The 27,164-nt window shown below is 39.7% G+C and overlaps 1 protein-coding gene across 1 annotated transcript in view; it reads right to left on the reverse strand.

Moving 5' to 3' along the window:
* Positions 1-27,164, reverse strand: part of PKHD1 (PKHD1 ciliary IPT domain containing fibrocystin/polyductin) — a 785,044-nt gene that overhangs the window by 232,183 nt on the left and 525,697 nt on the right. Inside the window, exons 51-52 of the mRNA XM_077281797.1 lie at positions 14,545-14,682; positions 1,471-1,584 (exon numbers count right to left, since the gene is read on the reverse strand). Coding sequence (XP_077137912.1) covers positions 1,471-1,584; positions 14,545-14,682 — 252 coding nt within the window. The remainder of the gene's footprint in view (positions 1-1,470; positions 1,585-14,544; positions 14,683-27,164) is intronic.

Here is a 27,164-nt window from a genome sequence, read left to right on the forward strand (position 1 = left end):
GTCACTAATGACAGACCCAAAAAGTCACAAATAGTGTTGATCGAGCACTGACATCGTTGAAGTGCTTGATGTTGAAAATGAGCACGTCGGATGCTCGGATTTGCTCGACCCAAGTAGGGAGCATAATGGAACTGAATGACAAAATTGAGCATTTTTACAGAGGACGGAAAAATTCTCCCTCTCTTTGCCCAGCTCAGATAATTCAAATGGTCAAGAACTCAAGCACCACACATGGTACTGGGTATTGCTTGATACTTGAACAAGCACATCGGACACTCGGACATGCTAGAGTAGCAAGCTTACTGGAACTGAATGGCAAATTTGAGCATTTTTCCAGAGAGCGGAAAAATTCTACCTTTTTTTGCTCAGCTCAAATAATTCAAATGACCAAGCCCTCGAGCATCTCAACTTGGTATTGCTTGATACTCGAAAGAGAACATTGGACACTTGGAAGTGCTCGTCTCGAGTAGTGAGCATAGTGGAACTGAATGGCAAATTTGAGCATTTTTCCAGAGAACGGAAAAATTCTACCATTTTTTGCTCAGCTCAAATAATTCAAATGATCAAGCCCTCGGGCACCACACAGTACTTGGTATTGCTTGATACTCGAAAGAGCACATTGGACACTCGGAAGTGCTCGTCTCGAGTAATGAGCATATTGGAATTGAATGGCAAATTTGAGCATTTTTCCAGAGATTGGAAAAATTCTCCCTCTCTTTGCCCAGCTTAGATAATCCAAATGGTCAAGCACTCGGGCACCACGCGATATCCGGATCTGCTCGATACTCGAATGAGCACCCCGATGCATGCAAAGCACGCTCGCCCATTGCTAGTCACAAACAAAGGTTTATTTATTAATATATTTTTTTAAATATCCATACATGTCCATGGCATACCTGTAAAAGCTGTCAAATCACAATCTCAAATTTTCAATTTTCCGTCGAAATCCTTAATTCTGGGGTCTACTAATCCCTTGACCCAACGTCTTGCGTCAATCATGTTAGGTCCCCTATAGAATCACTGCCAATAATAAACCGGTGTGTACTTTTCTAAGACTCATGTATGTCCCTTTAAGCAAACATGTGCAAGTGATATTATGCTCTTATTTGCATATCCGCTGTGTAGGAAATCAAGCACCGGGGCAACGCAGAGCAGTTTAAAATAGAGTAAGTGCTTAAGGGCTATTTTCAGCCAATCTCCCATTTGCTTCCTAATGCAATAATTATGCAAATGACACAACTACAGTCAGGCAACCACTAGATACAATATAAAAAAAATTAAATAAAACATGAGCATAGGTTTTCAAATATGCTTCATCCTGTCATAAAAAAAGGAATTCAGAGCCCGTGCAAATAGTTTATAATATACTCGCAAGTCATCAGGCTAACAGTAATTTGGGCTTTGAGCACTACCATATTGGCTTTGTCAAGCAGACTGTCTATTAGGAGTGAATTTTTTGTCTTCCATTACCAATGACCCCGGGGGACACATGTAGACTGTTGAGTCGATCGCACTGGACCCTTGTAGATGTGCGGAGCAAAATCCGTATTCTCCGATCCCTTTGGAGAGGTTGCCGAGAGGACCCTGTGGAACAGGCAAAATATCGAGATCTTAATGTTCTGAAAAATTCAAAAATATTCCAGATCTTATCTATTTTTTACCCTTTTTTATAGCTCCAACATATTTGGTAATGTCGCCCATGAACCCAAGAACTGTTAGATAATACAGAGCTTGAAAAATACTTACTTAGTTTATCGCACCTTCTTTTTTAGAAATACATGTAAATGTTTTGCCCTTTTAAAATGAGGAACGATATGGAACCCCAAGTGGATTTGTCACCGTTTTTCAATACAAGTTAAATGTAAAAATTAGATCTGCTAGACCTGATGATGCTGGAGTACTTACTGTAAAAATTACATGGCTGAATAATCGTAATATGAAAGTGAGTATTTGTTTGTTTCAGCTTAAAACTGATAGAGCACATGAGACCAAGTATATTCAACCTCCAGCCTCCCTGTCTGACAGCTGCCGTGTATACTGATCAGTGTGAGATTGGGAAAAGGGACACTGAGGAGCCGTCAGTCATGCTAGGTGAGTGGAGAGACAGTAGTAGCAGGATATGGGACACTGGGGAGATTTTCAATCAGAACTAAGGCTTCTTTTACACTTGCCGTGTTTTTTGCGGCCCGTTATTGCGGGCCTTATCACCACAATTTTCATGGTCTGCCGCAATAATGGACCGCAAAAAACTTGCAGATCGCCATTTTTCGGGTTTCCAATAGTATGGAAAAAAGTATTGGAAAAAAAAATTGAGTTTCACAAAACCAGAAGTCACGGTGTACCGCAAAGACAAGCTTTTGTTGTTTTTTGAGGCCACATCAATTCTTAATGGGGGCCGTGTCCGTAAGCCGTGAAAAATATCGAGCAGGCTCGACATTTTTTAACGGCCATAAATACGTCCCTCACAGCCATACGGCGTACGGGGCACCGTGGAATTATTGCAGCCCATTTTTGTGGCCCCATAGAAATCTATTGGGGCCGCAAAATCACTTTAAGTGTAAAAGAAGCCTAAGAGATCTGTGTAATCATGTATGCATTTGGTATAGTGAAATCTAGTGACTGATCAACTTTAAAGAAAATTTCCAGATTGGAAAACTTTGCATTCTTTCTTTATCCCTCTTCCATAGGTGTGTTGTAACTGAAAAGAAGTTACAGAATTATTCACCCTTTCATGACAAGCATCTATAGTGCTTAATAGAGCCCCCTGGTTGATATGACCTACTTCAAATGTGTTGCACAAGCAGACACCAACTTCTAGGAGTGCTCCTGAGAAATCTTATTGCATTCTTCTGTGCAATTGCCTCCAATCAATAATATTTTTGGGATGTCAAGAGTGTGATCCAAAAGATACGTAAAGAGATAATTGCCTTGTGCAAGTGAGGAAAAGGAGTCAAGATATCAAGATACAAAGGTATTGAATGTTCTTGAAGATACAGCTGAAAGTAGTGCTCTCAAGTTCTAAGTTATAGGAACACTGGTTACGCTATCTGGAAGTGGCAGAAAGAGAAAGCTATCTCTGACTGTCAAAAAAATTCTGAGGAGGCAGTTAAAATCATCAAGTGCCTGCAAAAGACCTGCAACCAGATTTGGTGGCAGTAGGAATTAAGGTTTCAGTTTGCCTACAGTGAAGCATAATGTTGGCTCAATGATGCCTACAGTGAAGCATGGTAGTGGCTCAGTGATGCCTAAAGTAAAACATGCTGGTAGCTTTGTGATGCCTACAGTAAAACATGATGGTGTCTTGGTGGTGATTACAGTGAATCATGGTGATAGCTCTCTGATGCCTATAGTGAAGCATGAAGGTGGCTAAGCAGCTCAGTGATGCCTACAATTAAGCATGGTGGTGGCTCGATGATACCTATAGTGAAGCATGGCTTGGTGATGTCTATACTGAAACATAGCAATTGATTAGTGATGCCAGCAGTGAAGTATTTGGGTGGCTTGGAGACGCCAACAGTGAAGCCTAACCATGGCTCAATGATACCTACAGTTAAACATGGTAGTGGCTCAATGATGCCTACAGTTAAGCATGGTTGAGGCTTGGTGATGCCTACAGTGAAACATGGCTGTAGACCAATGATGCTTATATTGAACCATGGCAGTGGCTCAGTGATGCCTACAATAAAGAATGGGGATGGCTTTTTGGTGCCAAGTGTGAAGCATAACATTGGCTAGGTGATGCCTACAATGAAATACAGTATGTCATTGGCTTGGTGAGGCCTACAGTGAAGCATGGCAGTAGACCAATGATGCTTATATTGAACCATGGCAGTGGCTCAGTGATGCCTACAATGAAACATGGCGGTGGCTAAGTGATGCCCATGCACTGTTTTGCTTACTGTGGCACTTTAAACATGCAGTGTTCGGAGAACAAGATGGATTCAATTAACTATCTGGAAATCCTAGAAGAAAACATCATGTCTTCTGTGTGGAAACTAAAGCTAGGGCATCAACGTCCACCATGGATTGGTTTCACAAAAAGTCCTAGAAGATTCTGGAGTGGTCAACTTGAAACCTAATAGAACATCTTTGAAGGGATTTGAAGAAGGCTAGTAGCAGCAAATTCAAGAATATGAGTGAACGGGAGACTGTTGTTCATGTGGAATGCACTAAACAGGCTAAGGAACGCTGTCAGAAGCTGGTTTCTAGCTATGCATCCTGTTTTCAGCAGGTTATAACAGGCAGAGGGATTCTATTCCTGGCCCAGTGTCACCTCCTTTGGCTGAAGTCACACATCATAGAGGCTGTCAGTCAAGCTGGAGGAGTCGGCACTGGGTGGAGAATAGAGCTGCAGTGACAGAGGCTTCGGATCTACCATACAAGACTTTGTACAAGGTTGTGGATGAAGGCTACATCTTGAAAGTGGCTTGCAAAGTTAATGCAAGATTGACTAATCTTTTTAATCCAGTCCTCAAGAAGACCCAGAAAGAAAAAAGTTGATAGCCATGCCCACTTGGCTATAAAGACTACATTCATGCCATCCTCAGGAGGCTGGACAGTTTCTGCATGGAAAAAAAACAACTTTTTGGGCATTAACACTGTATAAAATAAAGACCTCATAAATTTAGGGAAAATATGCAGCAGTTGTGCACACTATGATTTTTCTCAGATTGATTTTTTAGAAACTTTTTTCTAACTTACACAACCTCTTGGTTGGCGTATCATAACAGTAATTTTAAGGAAAATTTTGGCTCAGCACATTAATAAATTTGCCGCATCTTAGGACTTTACATATATTTGAAAAGCTTCTAGTTAGGCTCCAAAAGTTTCCGAAATGGACGGTTTTACAATAGTAAATTATCCCTTTGTCTTTGTTGGTTTGTTTGTTTGTTTGTTTATTTGTTTGTTTTCTGATGCTTTGTGTTAACATAACATTAAAAATATAAACAAAAATCTAGAAAAAAACAAGAATAATGAAATATAAAGTAATGAATTCTAATAAATCACACACATATACTGTATATAAAACATAAAAGATAATGAACAGAATAAAAAATATAAAATAAAACAATTAATCGCAAAGTTATACATTCTATAAATACTACACATATTGCCAATAAATCTCTAAAATAATTTGGAAATATTTTTCCTTTTTAGAAGTCATCACACTTACATGATGTCATCACTTCAAGGCTCATACCGCAGGACAAAAAAAATAAAAAATAAACATCTCGTACAAGAGAAGAATGCGGGGTTGAAAAATGGCGTCTACTTAAATAAATGAATGTTGAAATCGGTACTTAAGCACCTAACTTGTCAAATCTATATTAATACAGTAGCCTTCTGTCTACAATGGGAAACAAAAAAGAAAAACGAGAAGCGGCGGTACTTGGGGAGGGGGCGGTTGTCGGCGGTGGACTCTTTGTAATAATTTCCGTAGCAAATAAAAAATGACTAATTATTGTTTCATGGAGTACATGAGAAGGATGGAGAGCAGATCATATATCTGGTATGTTTCATAATTCACTCAACTAATAACTTTGGGTGCGTTTTGCCAGCGCTCTGACAGTAAAAATGATTACGACTTCCTTAATCTCAATGATGTTAGTTTATAGTTTTATTAACATTACAATGTTCCAAACAGATATTGCGGCGGCTGAGAGAGAGCGAGAGAAGTAGGACAGTGTTTGCCCAGGGGGAATTTATTTAAAGTCCAGCACAAGACTTTCGCATTCCTTTGGTTAAGGATTAAATCAATTATACAACAGATGTGGAAATAAATATGTTGAAGAAAAAAAAAAGAATTTTAACAAGAAAAAAAACATAAAAAAATTGTGACATTTAAAATATTTTGATTAAAAAAAATTGAAATAAGTAAAATGTTTAGCTGGTGTGAAAAACCTACCGATATCAAAACATCTCGAAACTGTCACAGGCATCTAAATAAGGTTGAAAAAGAGACATTTTCCATAGAGTTTTCAATATGGAAGAAACAGATATGTTTCTCGTTAGGAAGGAAAACCAAATTTGAGGTTTAGCGCTGGAATCAAATTCATAGAGTGTGAGGGGAATAAGGATCGTGTTGTTTTCGGCAGTGTGTAGACATATTCTGTTCTCTGCCAAATAAAGTATAAATATATAGATGTAAAAATATCTCCTGGGTAAAATTATCTTAAAATTGGCTTCTAAAACGTATTCACGGGATGTAAAAGTGGAAAACTGATTTCATATGTCAATTCAAGGGTGTAGAAAAATAAACAGGGTATTGTGGCTCAAAGTGGTGGCATTATTAGCAAAGGAAACAGTTTTCAAGGGCATCATCTTAAGGCTCTTAAGGTCAGCTCAGGTGGCCACATACCACCTGAGTATTCAGGAAGTATGGCACTTTGTTACCACATGTTTTTCCTGAAGTTAGCCTCAGCTTCCTCCTGACTCTTCTTCAGCAAGGTGTTATCTCCTGATGCTGTCCGTATTTGCTATTTCTGTGAGTAGCTGCAACTATGCAAGCAAGTTACTAGTTTGCTTATATCTATATGCTATTCCTGAATGTAACCATATGTCTGTAAGGTTACCAGTATGTCTAAATGTAAGGAGAAGACCCGGAACAGGCCTACCTACTCCGTGACAGATCCAGAACTGTTGGGGCTGTCACCCAGGTTTCACGGGGGAAAGCTTAAAGCCCCGGACCGACCTCTACACCTAGGAGTAGGGGGCGTGGCTAAGATAAAAGGACCACAGCGCATGGCAAATTAGTTAGTTGCCATGGGATCGTGCATCGCGCAGGAGGGCAGTGTCAGGACTTGTGCGACGGGGGCCAACTGCCAGAGCGGGCAAAAATTAGCAGAGGCAAAAAGCTGTTAACAGAGACTGCCGACAACAACCTACCTGGTCCCCACTGACATCGCTGACCGTGAGTGATAGGACGCCCAGTCAGGACATAAGCCTGGGCACGCACTGATGGGAGAATTGGGACACCCGCTGTGAGGGGTTTCCCTTTGTACCTGAATCGAGTTGAAGACTGTATAATTCTGAAAAATGCATGCACATTGGCTCAGCTGCCTACTAGCACCACCCAAGATAAGATGTACTGGAGGCACTGAGTAATTTTGTATAACTGAGTGCTTAGGAAATTTTCACGAAAACCAAAGTGCTGATTTCTCAGTCTGAAATCTGAGCTTGTGTCTGCCAAGGGCTGGGGTCATTTCCCCCCTTCTGCAAGGTCTTGTTTTTTTTATGTGAAGATAGTTTTTCCAAACGCCACATACTTCTCTATAACACATGGGCCAAACAGATCCATATTCTCCTGCCATACGGGTGCTCTGACTGTATCACATTACTTGCATATTGGTGCCATAACATTAATTTTAAGCAATTAATTTGTATTATGTCTAAAGGGTGCATCAATAACATGTCACATCGCAGGTCCCTTTTGAATTTTAAGTGAATTGTCGAAAATTAGATATGCATTCTTCCAAGGACTAAGGCTAGTTTCACATTTGCGGTTAAGTCCGCAGCGCATTGTCCGCAACCGCATGCAAAAACGCATGCAAACGTCTGATAACGCAGAGTTTTTTATCCGCATCAGCTTACACATGATGGTAAAAAAACCGCAGCGTTTGCATGAGTTTTTACATATGTTTACGCCTTTTTATGCGCATACATTTGATATTTCCAGGAGGGTGTGTCTTTAATGGGCATGTCTAAATCAGTTCCTGGACATGCGCAGTCCGAAGTACGCAAGCGTATCAAACGCATGCGTACGCAAAGACATGTGTACGCATGCGTTCCCATAGACTGTAATGCGTTTTTTTGCCGCATTCCTAGCGCTAACAATCGAAATACATGTCTAGGCGGCAAATTGACGCCTCTAAAATTACTACATGTAGTGTTTACAGCTCCAAACCGCAGATGACGAAACGACGCATGCGTCGTCGAAAGCGGCAAAATGCAACCAATCGCAGACACATGCGTCCCTAATGTTAAAGATAGGAAAACACAACGCATGCAGAAAATTGCGGCACAAACGCTGCGGACACAACCGCAAATGTGAAACCGGCTTAACACCTCCTTTACCAGTTACAATAGATTTGAGCTGGAATACCAGACACAACCAATGTGTTGGTGTGGCACAATTTTTTCGAAGAAAGGAAAGTTGTCTTCTACTCCTAATATATCTCCTTAAACCGTGACTCCATTAGTGACAAACATTTGTGATATGTAACTTCCATCATAGAATCGTATGTGTACAATAGCTGCTCCAGGAAACATGACCTGGACTGGCCCTAAAGGAAAGGGAGCCACTCCATATTCCTGGACAGACATTGCATTCAACTGTGTCTGCATCTTCAGGACATGGATACAGTTGAAATCCATGACAGAGAAGAGAGCTGTCTGCCCCCATCCCCACCACTGCATTCTCTTTGGCTAATTTTCTCTAATATATATGATTATCAAGTGATACAAGTGATACTATCTGTCAAGCTAGTCTGTGGTGTTTTGGCATTCCTTGCTTTTGTCAAAGCGCCAGCATAACTGGGACATCCGAACAACAAGCTGGTGATAGTGGGAAAGGCAAGGTTCAAAAGTTGCTTTGGGCCCATAGTAGCTTAGTATATAACTAACAAATAAAGTTGGACTCTAACTCTGTAGCATGTAAACATGAAATATAAAAATAGGAATTGCATTACTGCTCTAGAAAATATGAAATAAACGAAGATACTTAGCGCATAAAGTGGCCAATTCATGTGTGCCCAGCAGCCAATGACAAGGCGATCCTCTTTGCTGGGTGCCTAACTTAATGTGATTCCTCTCCTGACCTGAAAGCCTACTCTTAGATTGCACCTGATCACAGTGGTTCTCAGTTTGTAAGCAATGGTTAGTTTTTGATATTTGCATACATAGTAGCTTAGTGACACCCCTGCTTAGAAGCTCATTAGTCAAAATAGCTGGAGATCCAAGAATTGTGACAATATCTAAAAACACATGTATCAAAAGCTGCCTAAACTGTTAAAGTTTCAAAACATCCAAAAAGATAAAACTTAATAACTGAGGTTCCTGCAAGATTTGGGCTGTAAATGGAGTTGGGGATTTGGTGAGGAGCATGATTAATGGTGTCCTCAACTCTGAGAAATACAAATATATTCAGCAGCCGGACAACGACCCCCAATATCCAATCAATATCGTTAAGAGCGAGTAGTCCTGGGGATAATGATATGGCCCCCACAGAGCCCTGATCTTACATCATCCAGTCTATCTGGGATCACATGAAGAGACAGAAGGATCCACACAAGCCTCGTACACAGGAGATCTGGGGTCAGTTCTCCTAGATATTTGGAACAACCTCCTGCCGAGATCCTTCAAAAGCAGTGTGTAACATACAAGTACCTAAAAATTGATGGAGGTGATGGCTGGGCGGTCACCAAATATTGCTATGGTTTAGAGTTCTATTTTGTTCATTTACTTTGCATTACTTTAATTGATTAAAATAAAATATTAACACTTCTTATTTGGTAGTAATTTTGTCCAGTCCGGACTAAATCTTTCGCAATTTAATGTACATGTAGGGAAATCCTCCTAGAAGAAAAGTACTTTGGTCAATGCTCCAAAATGGTTGTATCTGTTGGCTAGCATCAATTAAAATACCCTCCCATTTTCATGTATGCTATCCAGAGGCTTAGAGTTGAACAATTTTTCAAAAACACCATTTTTTTCTCAGACCACCTGACTATTTGTGATGGACCGTTCAACTGTATAGGTCCACCGGTGATTACTTAATGCGTTCTTTAGTGCTCACACTCCGTTCATTGAGTGTGATACATGCAACCATCCGAACGTAATTAGAGAAATCAACAAAAACTGTTCTCCTGTCACTGGAAGCAAATCAGAACCATTTCATATAGCTTGTGGCTTTTCATGTCAGCAGTAGTATGACTGAGATGTGAGACATCATCCAGCCTGCCGGATCTGATGTTAAGTCATAGAGTCATAAGTTTGCCCCGTTTCGTTGGTAAGTTCAGCAACGAACGCCTACGTGGAAGAAGAGCTATGAGGCTGAAGTATGGATTCACCAATAGGGATGTCAATTTCTATTAAAGTTGTTTACCAACATACCTCATTATCTGCACTATGATAGAATTTCTTTAGGGTGCGGTGGAACGTGGACAGATGGGTCAGGAAGAACATTCCCTCAAGGGGCCTTAAATATTGGACAAGGACAGATGGGGACAGAAGAATTGCTTTGTTACCGTTTAACACGTGTAAGTCTCTAGAAAATAAACTAATGGAGGGGGAGCGGAGTTGTCAAGATCTAAAGAGACATAAGAGGAATTAGTTTCAGCCTAATGATATTCTACAGGTCCAGGGCAAATGAAAAAAATGTTGTAAAATTTTCCTAAGGGCGAGACAGATGCCAAAGAATGAAAAAAAAATATTTTTTGAGATTCAAATATCCATCTGGAGCATGTTTCTTTGTTAAAAACCAGTTCCATTCTCATTTTAGCCATGAGGTGGTTGTATCGAATGGTAAAGCTACAAGAAGTTGTAGTTGACCAACACACGTGGTGCCAGATTTGGATCACATCCTGAACCCACATGGAAGGATAAAAATAACATGAATGGCAAGAGACAATTCCATACATACAGGCTAGGGTATAAATATCAGCAATCAGACTATGATTGAAAAAGGAGGTCCTACCATGGTAAGAACAAGTGAAGGACTCTCCCCAGATGATGCCATTTCAGCAAACAATGGGTACAAAATTGGCCTCCCGGTCATAAAATGATGTTGAGGCCACAAAAACCTTGTCCTTCTTTCTATGACAAAAATTGAAGCTACAATTGGGAGTCCATTTTTTTTATTTCACATGAGATACACCGCTACACCACTTCTTTCTTTGTCAAAAATCCTTGCTCTAAAACTATTGTGAGCAATTTATAGCACCCAGAAAGTTGTCACTTTCCTTCCCACAGTGGAGGAGATCTTTTGACTATTCATGATAGTAATCTAAATAAAGTTTCATTGTATTGGATGAATAGAGGAATGCAGTGCTTATTTTTCATTTCATGGAAATTAATTATCTACCCTCTGGTCTTCAGTTAACCAGTAGTAATTGGGTTGATGCTGCAACATCTTCTTAAAATTCCATCCAAAATTTTCTATGGGGTTGAAGTCAGACGACAGTGACTGCCACTCCAGAACTTTCCAGGACTTCTCCTGAAACCAAGGTTTGATGGACTGTGAGGAATGCTGGGGATCGTTGTCCTGTTGGAAGCTGCAATGACTCCCAGACTTCAGCTTCCACACAATGACATAATGTTTTCACCAAGGATTTCCTGATACTTGATTAAATCCATTTTGTTCTCCACTTCAGGTTTTTGGTGCCAAAAGAATCAAAGCAGCCCCAGCTATAAGCATTACAGAAATCAACTTGCCCCTGCCATGCTTTACTGTTATCATCACCAAGCCGCTGCCATACTCTGTTGTAGGCATTACCAAGCCCCCACCATGCATTATTGTAGGCATCCATGAGTCACCACCATGCTTCACTGTAGGCATTACCAAGTCCTCCTTATGCTTTTTTTGTAGCTATCAATGAGTCACCACCATGTTTTTCTGTGGGAATCACCGAACTACCACCATGTATTACTGTAGGCATCACTCAGCAGCAGCCGTGCTTCAATATAGGCATCAATGAGATACTGCTATGCTTCACTGTAGGCATCACGGAGTCAGTGCTTTTCTTTACTGTAGGCACCACTGAGTCAATACCATGATTGATTTTAGGCATCACTAAGCCACCACCCTGCTTTAATATAGGCATCACTAAGCAGTTGCAGTGCTTCAACATAGGCATCAATGAGCCACCACCCTGCTTTAATATAGGCATCACTAAGCAGTTGCAGTGCTTCAACATAGGCATCAATGAGCCAACACCATGCTTTACTGTAGGCACCACTGAGTCAATGCCATGCTTCACTGTAGGCATCACCGAGCCACCACCATGTTTTAATATAGACATCACCAAGATGCTGCCATGCTTCACTGTAGGCAATATCTTCTTTTCACAGTGATCATCATTCTTTCTCCTCAGATGTACCAGCTAATCCATAAGCCTTAAAGTTCCAGATTAGTTTACTTGTTTCACAGAACAGAATCCTAAAACTTCTGTATCTTATTTATAGGGTTTTAAGCATATTGCATGCAACTTTTCTTATTCCTTTGAGTCAGTAGAGATAACATCTTGGAAGTTAGAGCAATCTAGACCTTCAGGGTTTGGCATTAACCTTACTTACTGTGCAAACTGAAATCTCAGTGCCTGCTGTCATCAAATTTTTTATTTAGGTCTTTTGCAGTCACTCCAGAGTTTTTGACCACCTGCTTCCCGAAGAATCTGGTGGCAGTTGGTGACAGTTTCCTCTTTCTGCCATTTTATGGTAGTATCAGTGCTCTTATAACTTTGGAAATAAGAACTCTGCTTCCAGCTGTATCTCAACATTCAATGACTTTGTATCTTTTTGTACAATTTTCCTTGTTTATGGGCAATGATCTCTTCTCTTAACTTTTTGGACCACTGTTATCTTGACTCAAGCACACTTGATGCAAATAATGGAGCCTTCGATTGGTTGTATCATGTGAGATAGAGACTACACATGATTTGCAAAAGTGTGGGCTGTTGGCAATGTTTCTGTTACTAATACATGGGAATATGGATACGTGGGAGCAGGTTGAGAATCGTTGGGAAACAGGTTGGGAATAACAGGCCCAGTGCTCATAGGGGACACTGACTGCATATCTACACAAGAAGAAATAGCACCCAAGTCCTGGTGCCTGATATCAAATGCCCATGTGAGGCGCCCTGTTATAGACGTTGCATTATTTTTACCAACCCATCTGTTTTAAAGACACTAGAGAAAACAAACCATAACATGAGTAAATTGAAATTCCATTCCCGTAGAATTGCTGAAATTGCACCAGATACACAAACATTCATATTCTGTTGAAAGTAGAGATGAGTTAATAAATTTGAGTGGAATTGAATGCTACTTGAATTTTACAAAAATATCCTTTCACCAAATTTAGATTTGGCGGTCGCTGACACACTTTTCTGAACCATAAAGGGCCATCAAAGGGTAAAAAAAAAAAAGTTACATTCACCTTACCGCTCACCTCTCCAACTTCTCTGTAAAAAAAACCTTAGCCGTCCTGTCCTCATCACATCTTCCAATCACCAAAACTTGCACTGAAATCCCATATTGTGCTCTGAGGTCTCTAAAGACCTCAGAACAAAATAAAAGTAATATGTAAAAAATAAGAAAGATACTTATACTCACCTTGCCACTCACCTCTCCAGCTCCTTCACTCCTCACCGTCAATTGTTCGGTTATTGTCGTAACTTCTGATTCCCACCGTGAGCGTTGAAAACCTCTCACACTGAGCTGGGACATTCAGCTGTAATGAAGCCTGGGGCGGTTCAGTAACGGCGCAAGTAATGATCATTCACAGATCCCTTCCCGGCGTCATCAGAGCCAGAAACCCCAGCTCAGTGAGAGAGGCCTAGGTATTTTAGTGCTTGCGGTGGAGATAAGAAGATGCGACGAGAATCAGCAGATGGTTGAGGTGAGAGACCCCAGAGTATAATACGGGACATGAAATAGCTTCTCCACTAATCGAAATTCCCTGGAATAACCACCCTAATAGGCGAATTATCATTTTGCCTCACTCGCTCATCTAGAGTTGAAAGTGAAAACTTTGTCAACCAATAAAGTTGACCATGGATGTCCCATAATTGTCAGCCAAAAAATACACCTTATTTCTACAAAAATACTTTTTATCTTTTTCCAGGAAAAAAAACAACTAATTTTGTTTCTATTGACTTGAGAAACTGGATGTAAGTCTGAAAGCGTCAAATGCTTTGGATTGAGTTGAATATAGTGCTGGCATCTGATGCTGCCATGTTTCCATAAAAGTTAATAAGTTTTCATTGCAAACATTATACAGATCCAAAAATCACCCCGTAGTTATTCTGTGTAAAAGCGACCTAAACGGATAAAACCTAAAACTTTCAAAACATCCTGAAAATTCTAGTTCGGAGCCAACATTTTCATCTTTTGGAGGACTAAATTGGCACAACTATGTTACACAGTCTTTGGAGGCTCCAGATATGGAGAAAAACACTAATAGATGGGTTCCAAAGTTAGCATTTCCAATAACGTCCTGAGAAAATGGCCCTGGCTTAAATGCTAACCTGAATATTTATGGCTGAGGCTAAGGCAATGTTCACACAGTGTTTATGCTATATGTATCACTGCTTTCATCATTATCATCTACAGGATGCCAATTTTGGCAGAAGAATCCTAGGAACTTAAGTGCGAAAGTGCTGGGGCACAAACAACAGGCTTCTAAAAGTGGACATTACTGGTCATTTAAGGGAAAACTGATGGGCATTCCTATTTGTTATATTACAATTTTACTTATTTTTGTAATTTTATCTCCTAATTGTCTAAAGCAAGAGTTCTATCAGGAATAATCGGCAATAAGTAACTTACCGACACTAAGACGCCCACCAGCTATGAGGATACAAGCAACACTCAGCTCATTACTGAGGTCCGGGGGAAACTCCAGAGCTCCGATTACATACAGACCACGAAGAGGAGGAAGAACGACATCAACTACAATGGTCCGGTCTAAGAAACGAGAAAACGTTACTAGGCAAGCCTTTCACAAATACAGATTCTAAGGAAAAAATGTGACTGTTAGAAGGCAAAAAAATTTGGGTGAATGTAACTTTTGGTAGATGGGCACAAATAATCCACATACACCATATGTCAATAGGAGACTAAAAAAGGCTTACAAAAAATATATATTATCAGGATAGCTCAATCCTCTAAGGTATCCTGAGATGGGGTATACCCCAATACAACCACCTCATCCTCTCACCCAAAGAGTAAAATTCCCTACACATTATGTTGATGCATTTTTGGCACTTCTGTTGGAGGGAGAGGAATAAGGGTTAGCGACGGTGGGCCGTAGGGGAGCGGAGCGCCATTTACGTTCAAGATTAGGGTGTCAACCTCTACAGCAAGGAAGGGCTTTGTTTTACTAGAGACTTTGGAGGGCGATGTACAGGTAACAACCCCCCCATCACCTGCAAACTTAATGTTTTTTTGGACTACTGACTGATTTTGCTAGGCCAATGGTTACTAATGAGTTTATTTGGTTTACTTAGACCTGTAAGCCAATAGGATGGTTGGCACTTGCAACTTGATGGTGCTCTTGATGGTGCATTGGCTGACATTGTTTATTTTCTCGCTCTTATCCCCCTTTTGTCAAGGATCAATAACACCTCCCTTAAGTACATAAATTTGTATGTACACCCCTTGAAGATATCCCGTCTTATTGTTGCCTTCAATGGAGTGACTCATTTCCAATGTAGTTCTCAGAGATGAGTAGGGACTTTTAGGGATACTTAGAGTGAGCCACCGTTGAGCGGGGGCGCCAATTTGTGGTCAAGTTAGGGTGCCAACGTCCGCTGGTATGCAGGTACATTCAAGGGGTCACTAGGGTAAAATAGGCACTCCCTACTGGGTACCCCATTTGGATTTTATAGGTCAGAAATACCTTGATAAGACTAAGAGAATCATCAAAGCAGATAGACATTCCTCTCATTACCATATTGTCAGTAAACATTATGCCACTCATCAATTTTAGATGTGTAAGGAGATGGACATACTGCCCATATTCCTCCTTGAAGACACACATATTGCTCTATTGTGTATTGCGACATGCATTATTAGTGATAGATTGTATTTTCACAACAGTAGGGAGGAGTTAGGGTTAATGTTTGGGATTAGCCTAAAGTGGGAGGGGGTAAGGTGAAGGAACAGAGACAGTTTCCTGTCAGGAGGACAGATAGGGCCCAGCATTCAACAGAAGCAGACCTAAGGTCTAACTAGTCAGCAGAGCCACATGACGTGGTTGCCCATCATTTGAGTGGGGACTGAGACAATGGATAGCAAGATATGGAGTAGAGAAAGGAAAAGTGACAGAATGACAGAGTGGTGCACTGGAGAAGGGTCCTGGGACAGAATGCCTAGCAGTATGGCCCTGAATTCATCAGACTGAATGGAACAGAGAGCATGAGATAGAGACAGTGTCCTGGGCCGTAGTTCTAAGGCATCAGCAAGCACAGAAGTAATGGCCATAGTGGCATACTAGATCCACTCATGGAAAGGAGGATGCTAAATTAGGAGTTAAAGACAGGACCTTCACTTGCTGGACTGTATTATTGTGCTGGGTTGTGGTCAAGACAGAGGAACTTGGGGGCAGAAACAAGTAAGCCTGGAAGAGGTAGAGAGACCATGTGTGAAGGAAACGTTTGTGAAGATGTGCACCTGCTATCTATTGTACAGTACATAATCCCAACAAAGTTGATGTTGAGTAAAACACTGTTTATTTTTGACTAGTGGTCTCCCTCATTGAACTTCACACCATCTGCTCCGGGCCAGCCAAAGCCACCAGCATCATGCAGCTTGAAAGGGTCTAGCGTCCTGGTAGACAATGCCCACACATGCAGCCAGGACCTTCATCTTCATGTAGCTTGCCAGAGCATGAAGATAAGTACCTTGCCCATGGCGAAGAAAGAAAGAAAGAAAAAGAATGAACAGATGAAATAAACAATACAATGAATCAGATCAGTCCAGGTCCAGGTTTTGAACATCCTTTTTCAACTTTTGACTCAGTGGGACCATCTTGCACTTGCACTTTATACTGTCTATTCATGAATAGCCTGAGACATAAGCTATTCATGGTCCTTATCGATGATTATTTTAAGCTCTATATTATCCTATATGTAGTCTGCATAGTGTCCTATCCTGGTGTTCTATAGTTCCATTTTTTAGAGACCTTGTTCTTTATACACTTTATTTACCATGTTTTAATAACATGATTATATATTTTTGAGACACTTAATGGTGCCCCTTCTTTTTCATTTGTTGGTATTGTATTAGATAAATAGATAGTGATAAAAAGATATATAATAGATAAGTAGATAATAGGTAGATACATAGATAAATAGACAGACACAGTAGCCTGTAAAAATATTCACCCCCCCTCCCCTTTGGCATTTTTCATATTTTGCTACATCGCAACCTGGAATTTCACAGCTTTTTTGAGGGTTTGCATCAATTCATGTAAAGAACCAGCCTACAGCTGTGAACATGTGTTTTTCTTTTTATGGCGAAGCAAACAACAAATGGGAAAAATAACTGAAAACTTGAGTGTGCATGACTATTTACCCCCCTAAAGTCTGTACTTTGTGGAGCCTCCTTTTGCGGCAATTCCTGCTGTAAGCAAGCAACTTTGGTTAAGTCTCTAAGAGCTTTCCACATCTTGCCATTAGGATTTTTGTCCTTTCCCCAAGGCAAAACTGCTCCAGCTCCTTCAAGTTAGATGGTTTCTGCTGGTGATCAGTAATCTTCAAGTTTGACCACAGATTCTCAATTGGATTAAGGTCTGGGCTTTGAGAAGGCCATTCCAAAATATTTACACATTTCCCCTTAAACCACTCGAGTTTTGCTTTAGCGCTTTGAGTCATTGTCATTGTTGGAAGGTTAACGTTTCTCCCAGCCTCATATCACTGACAGACTGTATTTTGCACCATCCATCTTCTGCTTGACTCTGACCATTTTCCCTGTCCTAACTGCCGAATAGAGATGGGCAAACCCAAACAGTAAAGCACGGTATCTGTACCGAACACCTACTATTCAGGCACTGACACCAAACATGGGCTTCACCAGGAAGTCCGTGTTACTGTTCGGATTTGGCCCCCTGAAGACCGGATGTTTGTTGCGCTGTTATGTGCATGACAGCGCGTAAAACACTGCTTCTGATTGGCAGTAAAATCATTACCGCAGGTTAGAGAGCTGCAGTTCCCACACTGTCAAATGACATGTGTGCTTGGACGTGAAAAGTTTACCTCCAGTCACTGGTGTCAGCTGATGGGACAACTGCTGGAGTATTCATCAGCCAGCGTCTGCACTATAAATAATAATTTAAAAAACACACGGGGGGCCTTTGTATTTTGGATAACCTTTCAGGGAAATAAATAAATAATTTAAAAATATGGCTTGGGGTACCGACCATCTTTGACAAATATCCGACAGCTGGAGGCTGGTATTCTCAGGCTGGTAAGGGACCATGGATATCGGCCACCTCCAGACTAAAAATAGCAACCTGCAGCCACCCAGAAAAAGTGCCTTCCCTTGCAATTCCAACTTGCCCTGTAGCAATGGCAACTGGGGTTCATAATTGTGGGGTTGATGTCACCTTTGTATTGTCAGGTGACACGATGCCTGCAGATTAGTAATAGAGAGATGTCTACAAGACATCTCTCCATTACTAATCCTATAGTTATATGGTAAATAAAGACACAACCAGAATAAAGTCCTTTATTTGAAATAAAACACACTTTTACCTTTTTATTTAAAAATAACAAACACAGTTATACTCCCCTAACGCTCATTCCATTGAAACCCTCATCTCCTGTAATAAAACAAAAATAAAAAACAACAATATCCCTCACCGGTCTGTCTTTCTTTCCCATGTCGTCGTAATCCATGTCTGGGAATCTGGATGGTGCCAAGATGCGACGATCCAGGCTGAGAACCACTCATGAATGAGCTGCTGGGAGTGCAGCATCAGTGACTAGTGGTGACGTCATTGAAGTTACCGTCGGTCACTGAGGCTACATTCCAGCCAATGAACTGCAGTGACCTTGGTGAGATCACCGCTAGCAGTTAGAAAAAGTCTCATGGTGCAGAGGCGAGTTCACCATGGTTCAAATTCACCGCAGTGAAATTCCCCCAACACCTTCCTCCATTCATTTGGGGAGTCTCCCACATGTCTTTGACAAACTCAAATTGAGCCTTACAATTTTTGTGTGTAAGTAAAAGCTTCTTTCTGTTCACTTCCATAAAGGCCACCTCTATGGATTGTGATCCTATGGACAGATACTCCAGTCTCTGCTTGAGAACTCTGTAGCTCCTTCAAGGTTACCTTTGGTCTCTATACTGCCTCTCTGATTAATGCCTTTTAGCCTGGGCTGAGAGTTTTGGTGGGCGGCCCTGTCTTGGCAGGTTTGTTGTGGCATCATGTTCTTTCCATTTGATGATAATGGATTTGATGGTGCTCTGGGGGATCTCAACAACTTTGTCCCTGACTTGTTTGGAGATCTCCTTGGTCTTCATGATGGTGTTTGGTTAGTGGAGCCTCTTATTAATGGTGTTGGCCATAAGTGCATATACTGACATATATGGGATGCTTAGATTGCACACAGGGGGACGTCCTGTCACTAAGCATGGGACTTATGAAAGTGATTGCTTGCATCAGACATGTTAAGGGACTTCAAAGAAAAAAGGGTTGAATACATATGCACAAGCCAATATTGAGTTATTTGATCCCATAAATTTAATTTATACCTATATTTTTCTCACTTCACTAACTTAGAATATTTAGTGGTGATGCATCACACACAAATTAGATTGCAAAAACATTTAAATATAGGTTGTACTGCAGCAAAATAGGTAAAAAGCCAAGGGGGTGAATAATTTTGCAAGCCAGTGTAACAGATGGTTTAACACTATTGCCGGCGCTCCTGCATTGTTCCTTACCCCTCCATACTCACTGCCTCGGCAGTGCGGTGTGTTTCCCGTCTTCTGGTAATGTGCGCAGCGCAGTACACGGCTGCACGCCTAGTGTGTGCACGGGGCAGAGAGCACACAAAGCAAAATGCCCCCAGCCAATACTTGGGAGGCAGTTAGTAACAGAGCTCATGTCCAAGATGTCTCACAGCCAATAGCTAGGAGGCATCTTGTATATAAGGCACCCTCCCCTACACTGTGTTCCAAATTATTATGCAAATAACATTTCCTCATATTTTCTCTAAATTACCTATCTGAATTGCAGTCGTTGTTATTTTCCAGTCATCTACTATTCTAGTATAATTGCAATGTTTTGGAACAAACTGCCTATGAAAACAGGATCTTTTTTAAAAAAATAAACACTCAAAATGCATGTTCCAGATTATTATGCACAGCAGAGTTTTCAACCTTTTTTTTTCATTTTGAACAAAAAAATGGTGAATTGTGAAGTTATAAGCATTATCAGCTTATTACAAAATGAAATCAAACAGTTTTCAAGTGAAAACTTTATTCTAGGTGATGTTACATTTGCACATAGGACCCCTTGTTGGAAAGAAGCTTCTGAACTCTCTCGTCCATTGAATTTGTCAGTCTTTGGATGGTTTCTGCTCCAATTGTTTTGCATGTGGACAGAATACCCTCCCAGAGCTGTTGCTTAGATGTGAACTGCCTCCCGCCAACATAGACACTCCTTTTGATGATGCTCCAGAGGTTCTCAATGGGGTTGAGGTCAGGGGAAGATGGTGGCCACACCATAAGTTTGTCCTCTTTTATGCCCATAGCAGCCAGAGATGCAGACGTGTTTTTTGCAGCATGAGACGGTGCATTATCATGCATGAAAATGATCTTGCTGTGGAAAGCACGGTTCTTCCTCTTGAACCATGGCAGGAAGTGTTGTTTTAGAAACTCCACATAGATTATGGAGTTCATCTTTACCCCTTCAGGGATCATAAAGGGGCCGACAATCTCTCTCCCCATGATTCCAGCCCAAAACATTACTCCACCTCCTCCTTGTTGGCGCCTTAGCCGTGTTTTCATGGGGTGTCCATCAACCAGCCATCCTCCACTCCATCCATCTGGACCATCGAGCGTTGCACGGCACTCATCGGTGAACAAAACAGTTTGGAAGTCAGTCTTCATGTATCGTTTGGCCCACTGGAGCCGTTTCTGCTTGTGTGCAGTGGATAGAGGTGGTCGACAGGATGGCTTACGCACAGCTGCCAACCTCTGAAGGACCCTGCATCTTGTTGTTCTGGGGACGTTGGAGGCACCAGCAGCTTCAGAAACTTGTCTGCTGCTATGACAAGGCATTTTTGCAGCTGCTCTTTTAACCTTACGCAATTGCCTGTTGGAAAGAGTCCTCAATTTTTCCTTATCAGCACGCACACGTGTGTGCTGGGAATCAGCTACATACTTCTTGATTGTGCGATGATCACGATGAAGTGTCTTGGCAATGTTGATTGTAGTCATGCCTTGACCTAAATACTCCACAATTTGTTGCTTCTCAGCAGCCGACACATCCTTTTTCTTTCCCATTTTGGCAAAAAATGTCGGCTGCTTAATAATGTGGAACAGCCTTCTTAAGTAGTCTTGCCTTTATTTGGACACACCGGCCAAACTAATGTGCACAGGTCTCTGCAATTGCGTTCAGTGATATAAAGAGCCCTGACACACATCACCATCAATGAGTTTAAATGACAAACAAAAAAATTCTAACCTTATCACTCCTAAACTCTTTGTGCAGAATAATTTGGAACACAGTGTATAGGTAGGTGACAAGCCACACAGTGAATCCTTAGTGACAGAGGTGGTCTCCTAGTGAGTTGTGAGGCCCCTGGTCCTGGTTTGGCCAGTCCTGAACTCGAAGTCCCTCATCCTAGTACTGCCAGTGCCTGAACCTCTCCGAATCAGCCCTGTCTGCAACTCTGTGTCAGTATAGATTCTACAGAGGATCTGGAGCTTAGTAGTCTGAATGGAGCCCTAGTCCTATCCGTATCTGCGTACATGATCCCAGGGGTCAGCAGCTGCAGTACTAGGGACTGTCTAGGACTGGTACCTGGCTGCTACCTGCAACCAAGCCTGACTCCACCATCAGGAGCCCCAGGGTTCACCTCGTAGCCGCTTAGCTATGCCCCTCCTAGGTAAGACCAGCCCTGTGTCACAGTGTGTCCACAAAGCATGTGTGCCTCCTGCGATAGATAGATAGATAATAGATGGTAGATAATAGATAGATAATAGATAATAGATAGATAGATAGATAGATAGATAGATAACAGATATATGATAGATAATAGATAAATGATAGATAGATGATAGATAATAGATAGATAATAGACAATAGATAGATAATAGATACATACATAGATAATAGATAGATAATAGATAGATAATAGACAATAGATAGATAATAGATACATACATAGATAATAGATAGATAATAGATAGATAATAGATAGATATATAATAGATAGATAGATAACAGATAGATGATGGATAATAGATAGATAGATAATAGACAATAGATAGATATTAGATAGATAGATAGATAGATAGATAAAAAATACATAATAGACAATAGATAGATAATAGATAGATAGATGAAAAATAGATAATAGATAGATGATAGATAGATAATACATAGATAATAGATAGATGATAGATAATAGATAGATAATAGATAGATAGATGATAGATAGATAATAGATAGATAATAGATAGATGATAGATATATAGATAGATAGATAATAGATGATAGATAGATAGATAGATAATAGATAGATGATAGATATATAGATAGATAATAGATAGATAGATAGATAATAGACAATAGATAGATAGATAATAGACAATAGATAGATAGATAGATAGATAGATGATAGATAGATAGATAGATGATAGATAGAGACAGATAATAGATAGATAGATAGATAGATAGATAGATAGATAGATAGATAGATAATAGATAGATAGATGATAGATAATAGATAGATAATAGATAGATAGATAGATAGATAGATAGATAGATAGATGATAGATAGATAATAGATAGATAGGTCGATCTGCTGATCTAGCATGGAGATTACTTATCTTGCTCACCAGATTAGCAGAATTTCTGTGCTACTGAGCGTCAGATTTTTACACTTTCACTCTATGGATAATTCTTCATTTCCTCTTCCCATCATTTTCGGAGTCCGTCACTTATTTACCTATGAAGTGACATCTCTCGGATCGCGGAGGAAGTTTCCGATTTGTTTACGTTACAGAGTAAAAGAAATCACAAAACTATAAACAAAGTAGAACATGAAGACTCCCATCCCATCCCTCCCCCCGGAGACTTTTATTAGCGGGCCGTGCGGCGCAGCGCGGCCGTTACACCACGATCCGCAGGTACATGACGCATGCTAAGTGGACGAGTCTGAGAAGCTGCTAATGAAGGCGACACTGACACGCGCTGCCTTTGATCAGCCCCGTTTCTATATAAAACATCATAGCATGCCATTCAATGGAAATCAGGTCTAACAGAGGAGCCATTATGTAAGACGCAGCACTTTGGCATTCATCTCTTCAAACACAGAAAGTTCAAAGAAAAACGCAAAATGAATAACAGAGTGAATTCCAACACAAAAAAAAAAAAAGAAAAAATGGAAGCTGCAGCGCCCGAGGCGGCGTGATATCATATCTATACCCTTCAAAACAACATTCCTTTCGCTTAGAATTAGAACATATTTTCATTGCAGCCGAAACGTCTGGTGTCAGAAATAATGTGTCATATTGAAAATCTGGAAATACATCCCTGCAATTTGGGGGCTTCAGTAATAATATTTTTCATTATCTGTGTAGGGAACAAGACAGAAGAAGATTTCCAATTCTGACAGCAGAGTCAAAAAAAAAGTGAAAGAAAAAAAATTGGGCAAAAATATGTAAAAAAAAATTTCAGGAATAAATTTGATACAAATTGTCCGGATTCATTATTGCATTTGTGCCTTTTTTTTGTCTAGTTGTTGTTTTTCACATGCTTTTCATTTTGCACCTTATTATTAAATTTGCGGCCTTATTAAAAATTATTTTATACATGTTCGCCTGTTTTTCTTTTTGTTTTGTTTATTTATGAACATTATTGTGGAAGATATTTGCGATTTTCCCCTGATTCATCAAAGTGAATGAAAGTCAGAGAATTTTTCGGCAAATATTATCCATTTCCCCACTGGAGTCATTTTACACATGTCTAAAAATTATCCCAATTTTTTTTACAATACTTTAGAGGAATAAGCACATTTATTTGGCTAAAACATCATAAAAATGGTTAAATAAAAAAAATAAAGACCGTTTTTTAATTTGAGCAAAGCTCATAAAAAGTGTGCATCATTTCACAGAATTTGGTGCAGAAAATGTGAATGAGGACTCCAAGACAAAAAAAAGAAAAGTAACTTAAACCCCCCCCCCTTCAAAAGAGGAATTGGACCCCCAGGTAAAAGCATCAAAGTGGGTCTGTGTAATATGCAGTAATATGGGGATGAAAAATGCATCACAACATAAATAGATGGGTTTACCATTCAGGGGTTTAGGAAAGCTGGGTGATATTACTCTATGGTGGTATTATCTCAGCATTGTGTATTCACAATATTTGAGTATTGTATTATGGTATTATTTGAATACTGTATGTTAGTATTATTTGATCTCAGTATGGTGGAATTATTTGGGCATTGTGTAGTGCTGTTACGCCGGTTATTCATATTACTAATTGAGCACTGTATGGGGGTAATAATTAAGTGCTGTATGTTTATATTATTTGTGAATTTTATAGCAATATTTGCTTACTAATAGCAATCAAATATTGCTATAAAATTCACAAATAATATAAACATACAGTGCTCAATTATTGCCCCTATACAGTCCTCAAATAATACCACCATATAGTAACCAATAATAATACCACCATATAGTAACCAATAATAATACCACCATATAGTAACCAATAATAATACCACTATATAGTAATCAAATTATATCACCATATAGTAATCAGTGTATAAACATACAGTGCTCAATTATTATCACCCTTCAGTGTCAAAATAATACCTTGATATGGTGCTCAACTAACAATAATATACAGTGCTCAAATAATACCACCATATAGTAATCAGATAATATCACTATCTGGTAATCAAATTACCGTAGATCACCATTTACTATAGTATTATTTGATTTCTATATGATGGTATTATTTGATTAATATATGGTGGCATTATTTGAGCACTGTATGTTATTGTTAGCTGAGCACCATATCAATGTATTATTTTGACAATGAAGAGGATAATAATTGAGCACTGTATGTTATTATTTGAGTATTTTCTGTCAATATTATTTGAGAATAGTACGGTGGTATTTGTTGGCACTGAATGGCAGTGTTATTGCAATGTTAGTATTATTTGAGCATTGCATAATAATATTATCTGAGTACCGTATAGTGGAATTATTAGAGCATTGTATGTTTTGTATTATCTGAGCACTGTAGTTTATATTATTTCAACATAGTATATTAGTATTATTTGGGCACCATATCATGGTATTATTTGAACATTGGAGGTAGTAATTGAGCACAGTAGATTAGTATTATTTGAGAATTTTATAGCAATATTGTTTGGGCACTGTATGGTCGTGTTATTTCAGTTCTGTTTATATAATTTGAGCACTATATGGTGTATGGTGGTAATAATTGAACCATGCATGTCAGTATTATTTGAGCATTGTATAACAATACTATTTGAGTACTGTAATGAGGAATTATTTGAGCACCGTACTGTGGAATTATTTCAATATTTTAATTTAGTAATATTTCAGCTCTTATGGTGGTAACATTTGAACACTGTATAGTGGAATTGATAGATCACTATAATCTAGTTTTATTTTATCACTATACAGCGGTATTACTTATATACTCTGTTTCAGTTATATTTGAGTACTGAATTGGGGGTATTATTTATGATATAGTAAGTGTTGGGCACAGTATGGTGGTATTAATCACAAATTGTATGTTAGTATCATATCTGCTATGCATGTTCATATTGTTTGTGAATTGTATGTTAGCACTACTTAAGCACTGAATGTTAGCATTATTTCAATGTTCCTATTTTAGCATTATTTGGGCACTATAAGCTGCACTATTTCTGCATTATATGTTGGTAATATTTGAACACTGCATAGCGATATTATTTTTGCATTGTATGGAAGTACTTTTGTAGTGCAATAAGGTGGTATTGTGTGTGCACTATGTTAGAAACATTTGAGCACTGTATGTTGGTATTATTTGTACACTATATGTTAGCATTTTATTGACCACGTATTGGTGTTTTTATTTATTTACTCTATTTCAGTTTTATTTGAGTACCATATGGTGATATTATGTAATAATTGTATGTTAGAATTATCTGTGCAATATATGTAAGCATTATTTCAGCTGAACATGCTAATATTACTTGAGAAATGTATGTCAGCATTATTTAAGCACTCTTTAGTGGTACTATTTCAGAAATCCATTTTAGTATTATTTGAGCATTGCATGGTGCTATTATTTCACTGCTCTATTTAGTATTATTTGACCACAATCTGGGAGCTTTAGTTGAGCACTGTAAGATGCTATTATTTGAGCACTGTATAGTGGTATTATATGCACATAATGAAATTTAGGAACCACTTGCTATGGCACAGATAATTGGGCAGTGTACAGTATGATTGCTTGTACTGTTGTGAACTCTGTTTCCGGGCTCCCTCCTGTGGTCATGAGTGGTACTGTGTGAGTTCTCTCTTTGGGCTCCTCCTGGTGGCTCTTTTTGTTATTTTGCAGGTTTCTGGCAGGATCAGCTGTCTCGTCATCTGCTAGTTAGGTTTCCTATTTAATCCACCTGGTCCTTCATTCCTTGCCTGTTGCCGTTGTATTCAGTGCTATTCTGATTGCTCCTGAATACATCCGTTTTCAGTCTCTCCAAGAGAAGCTAAGTTCTGTTTGCTTATTTTTGCTCATCTGTGTTCAAGATGTTTCCTAGTATATGATGAGTTTTTGTCCAGCTTGCTAATATGTGATTTCCCTGCTTGCTGGTGCTCTGGCGTGCTGAGTTGCTCCCCCCACATCGTTAGTTGGTGTGGGGGTTCTCGCATTCTCTGCGTGGATATTTTTGCATAGGGTTTTTTACTGACCGCACAGATCCCTTGCTATTTTCTGCTATCTAGCGTTAGCGGGCCTCATTTGCTTAACCTGTTTCATCTCTGCGTTTGTCTTTTCCTCTTAACTCACCATTATTATTTGTGGGGGGCATCTATATCTCTGGGGAATTTCTCTGAGGCAAGTGAGGTCTTTACTTTCTCTTTAGGGGTAGTCAGTTTCTCAGGCCGTGAAGAGACGTCTAGGATTTCAGGAAACGTTCCACGGCTGCCTATAGTGTGTGCGGTTAGGATCAGGTTTGCGGTTAGTC

The sequence above is a fragment of the Ranitomeya variabilis genome, chromosome 2, assembly GCF_051348905.1.
Source record: "Ranitomeya variabilis isolate aRanVar5 chromosome 2, aRanVar5.hap1, whole genome shotgun sequence".
Classification (NCBI taxonomy): Eukaryota; Metazoa; Chordata; class Amphibia; order Anura; family Dendrobatidae; genus Ranitomeya; species Ranitomeya variabilis.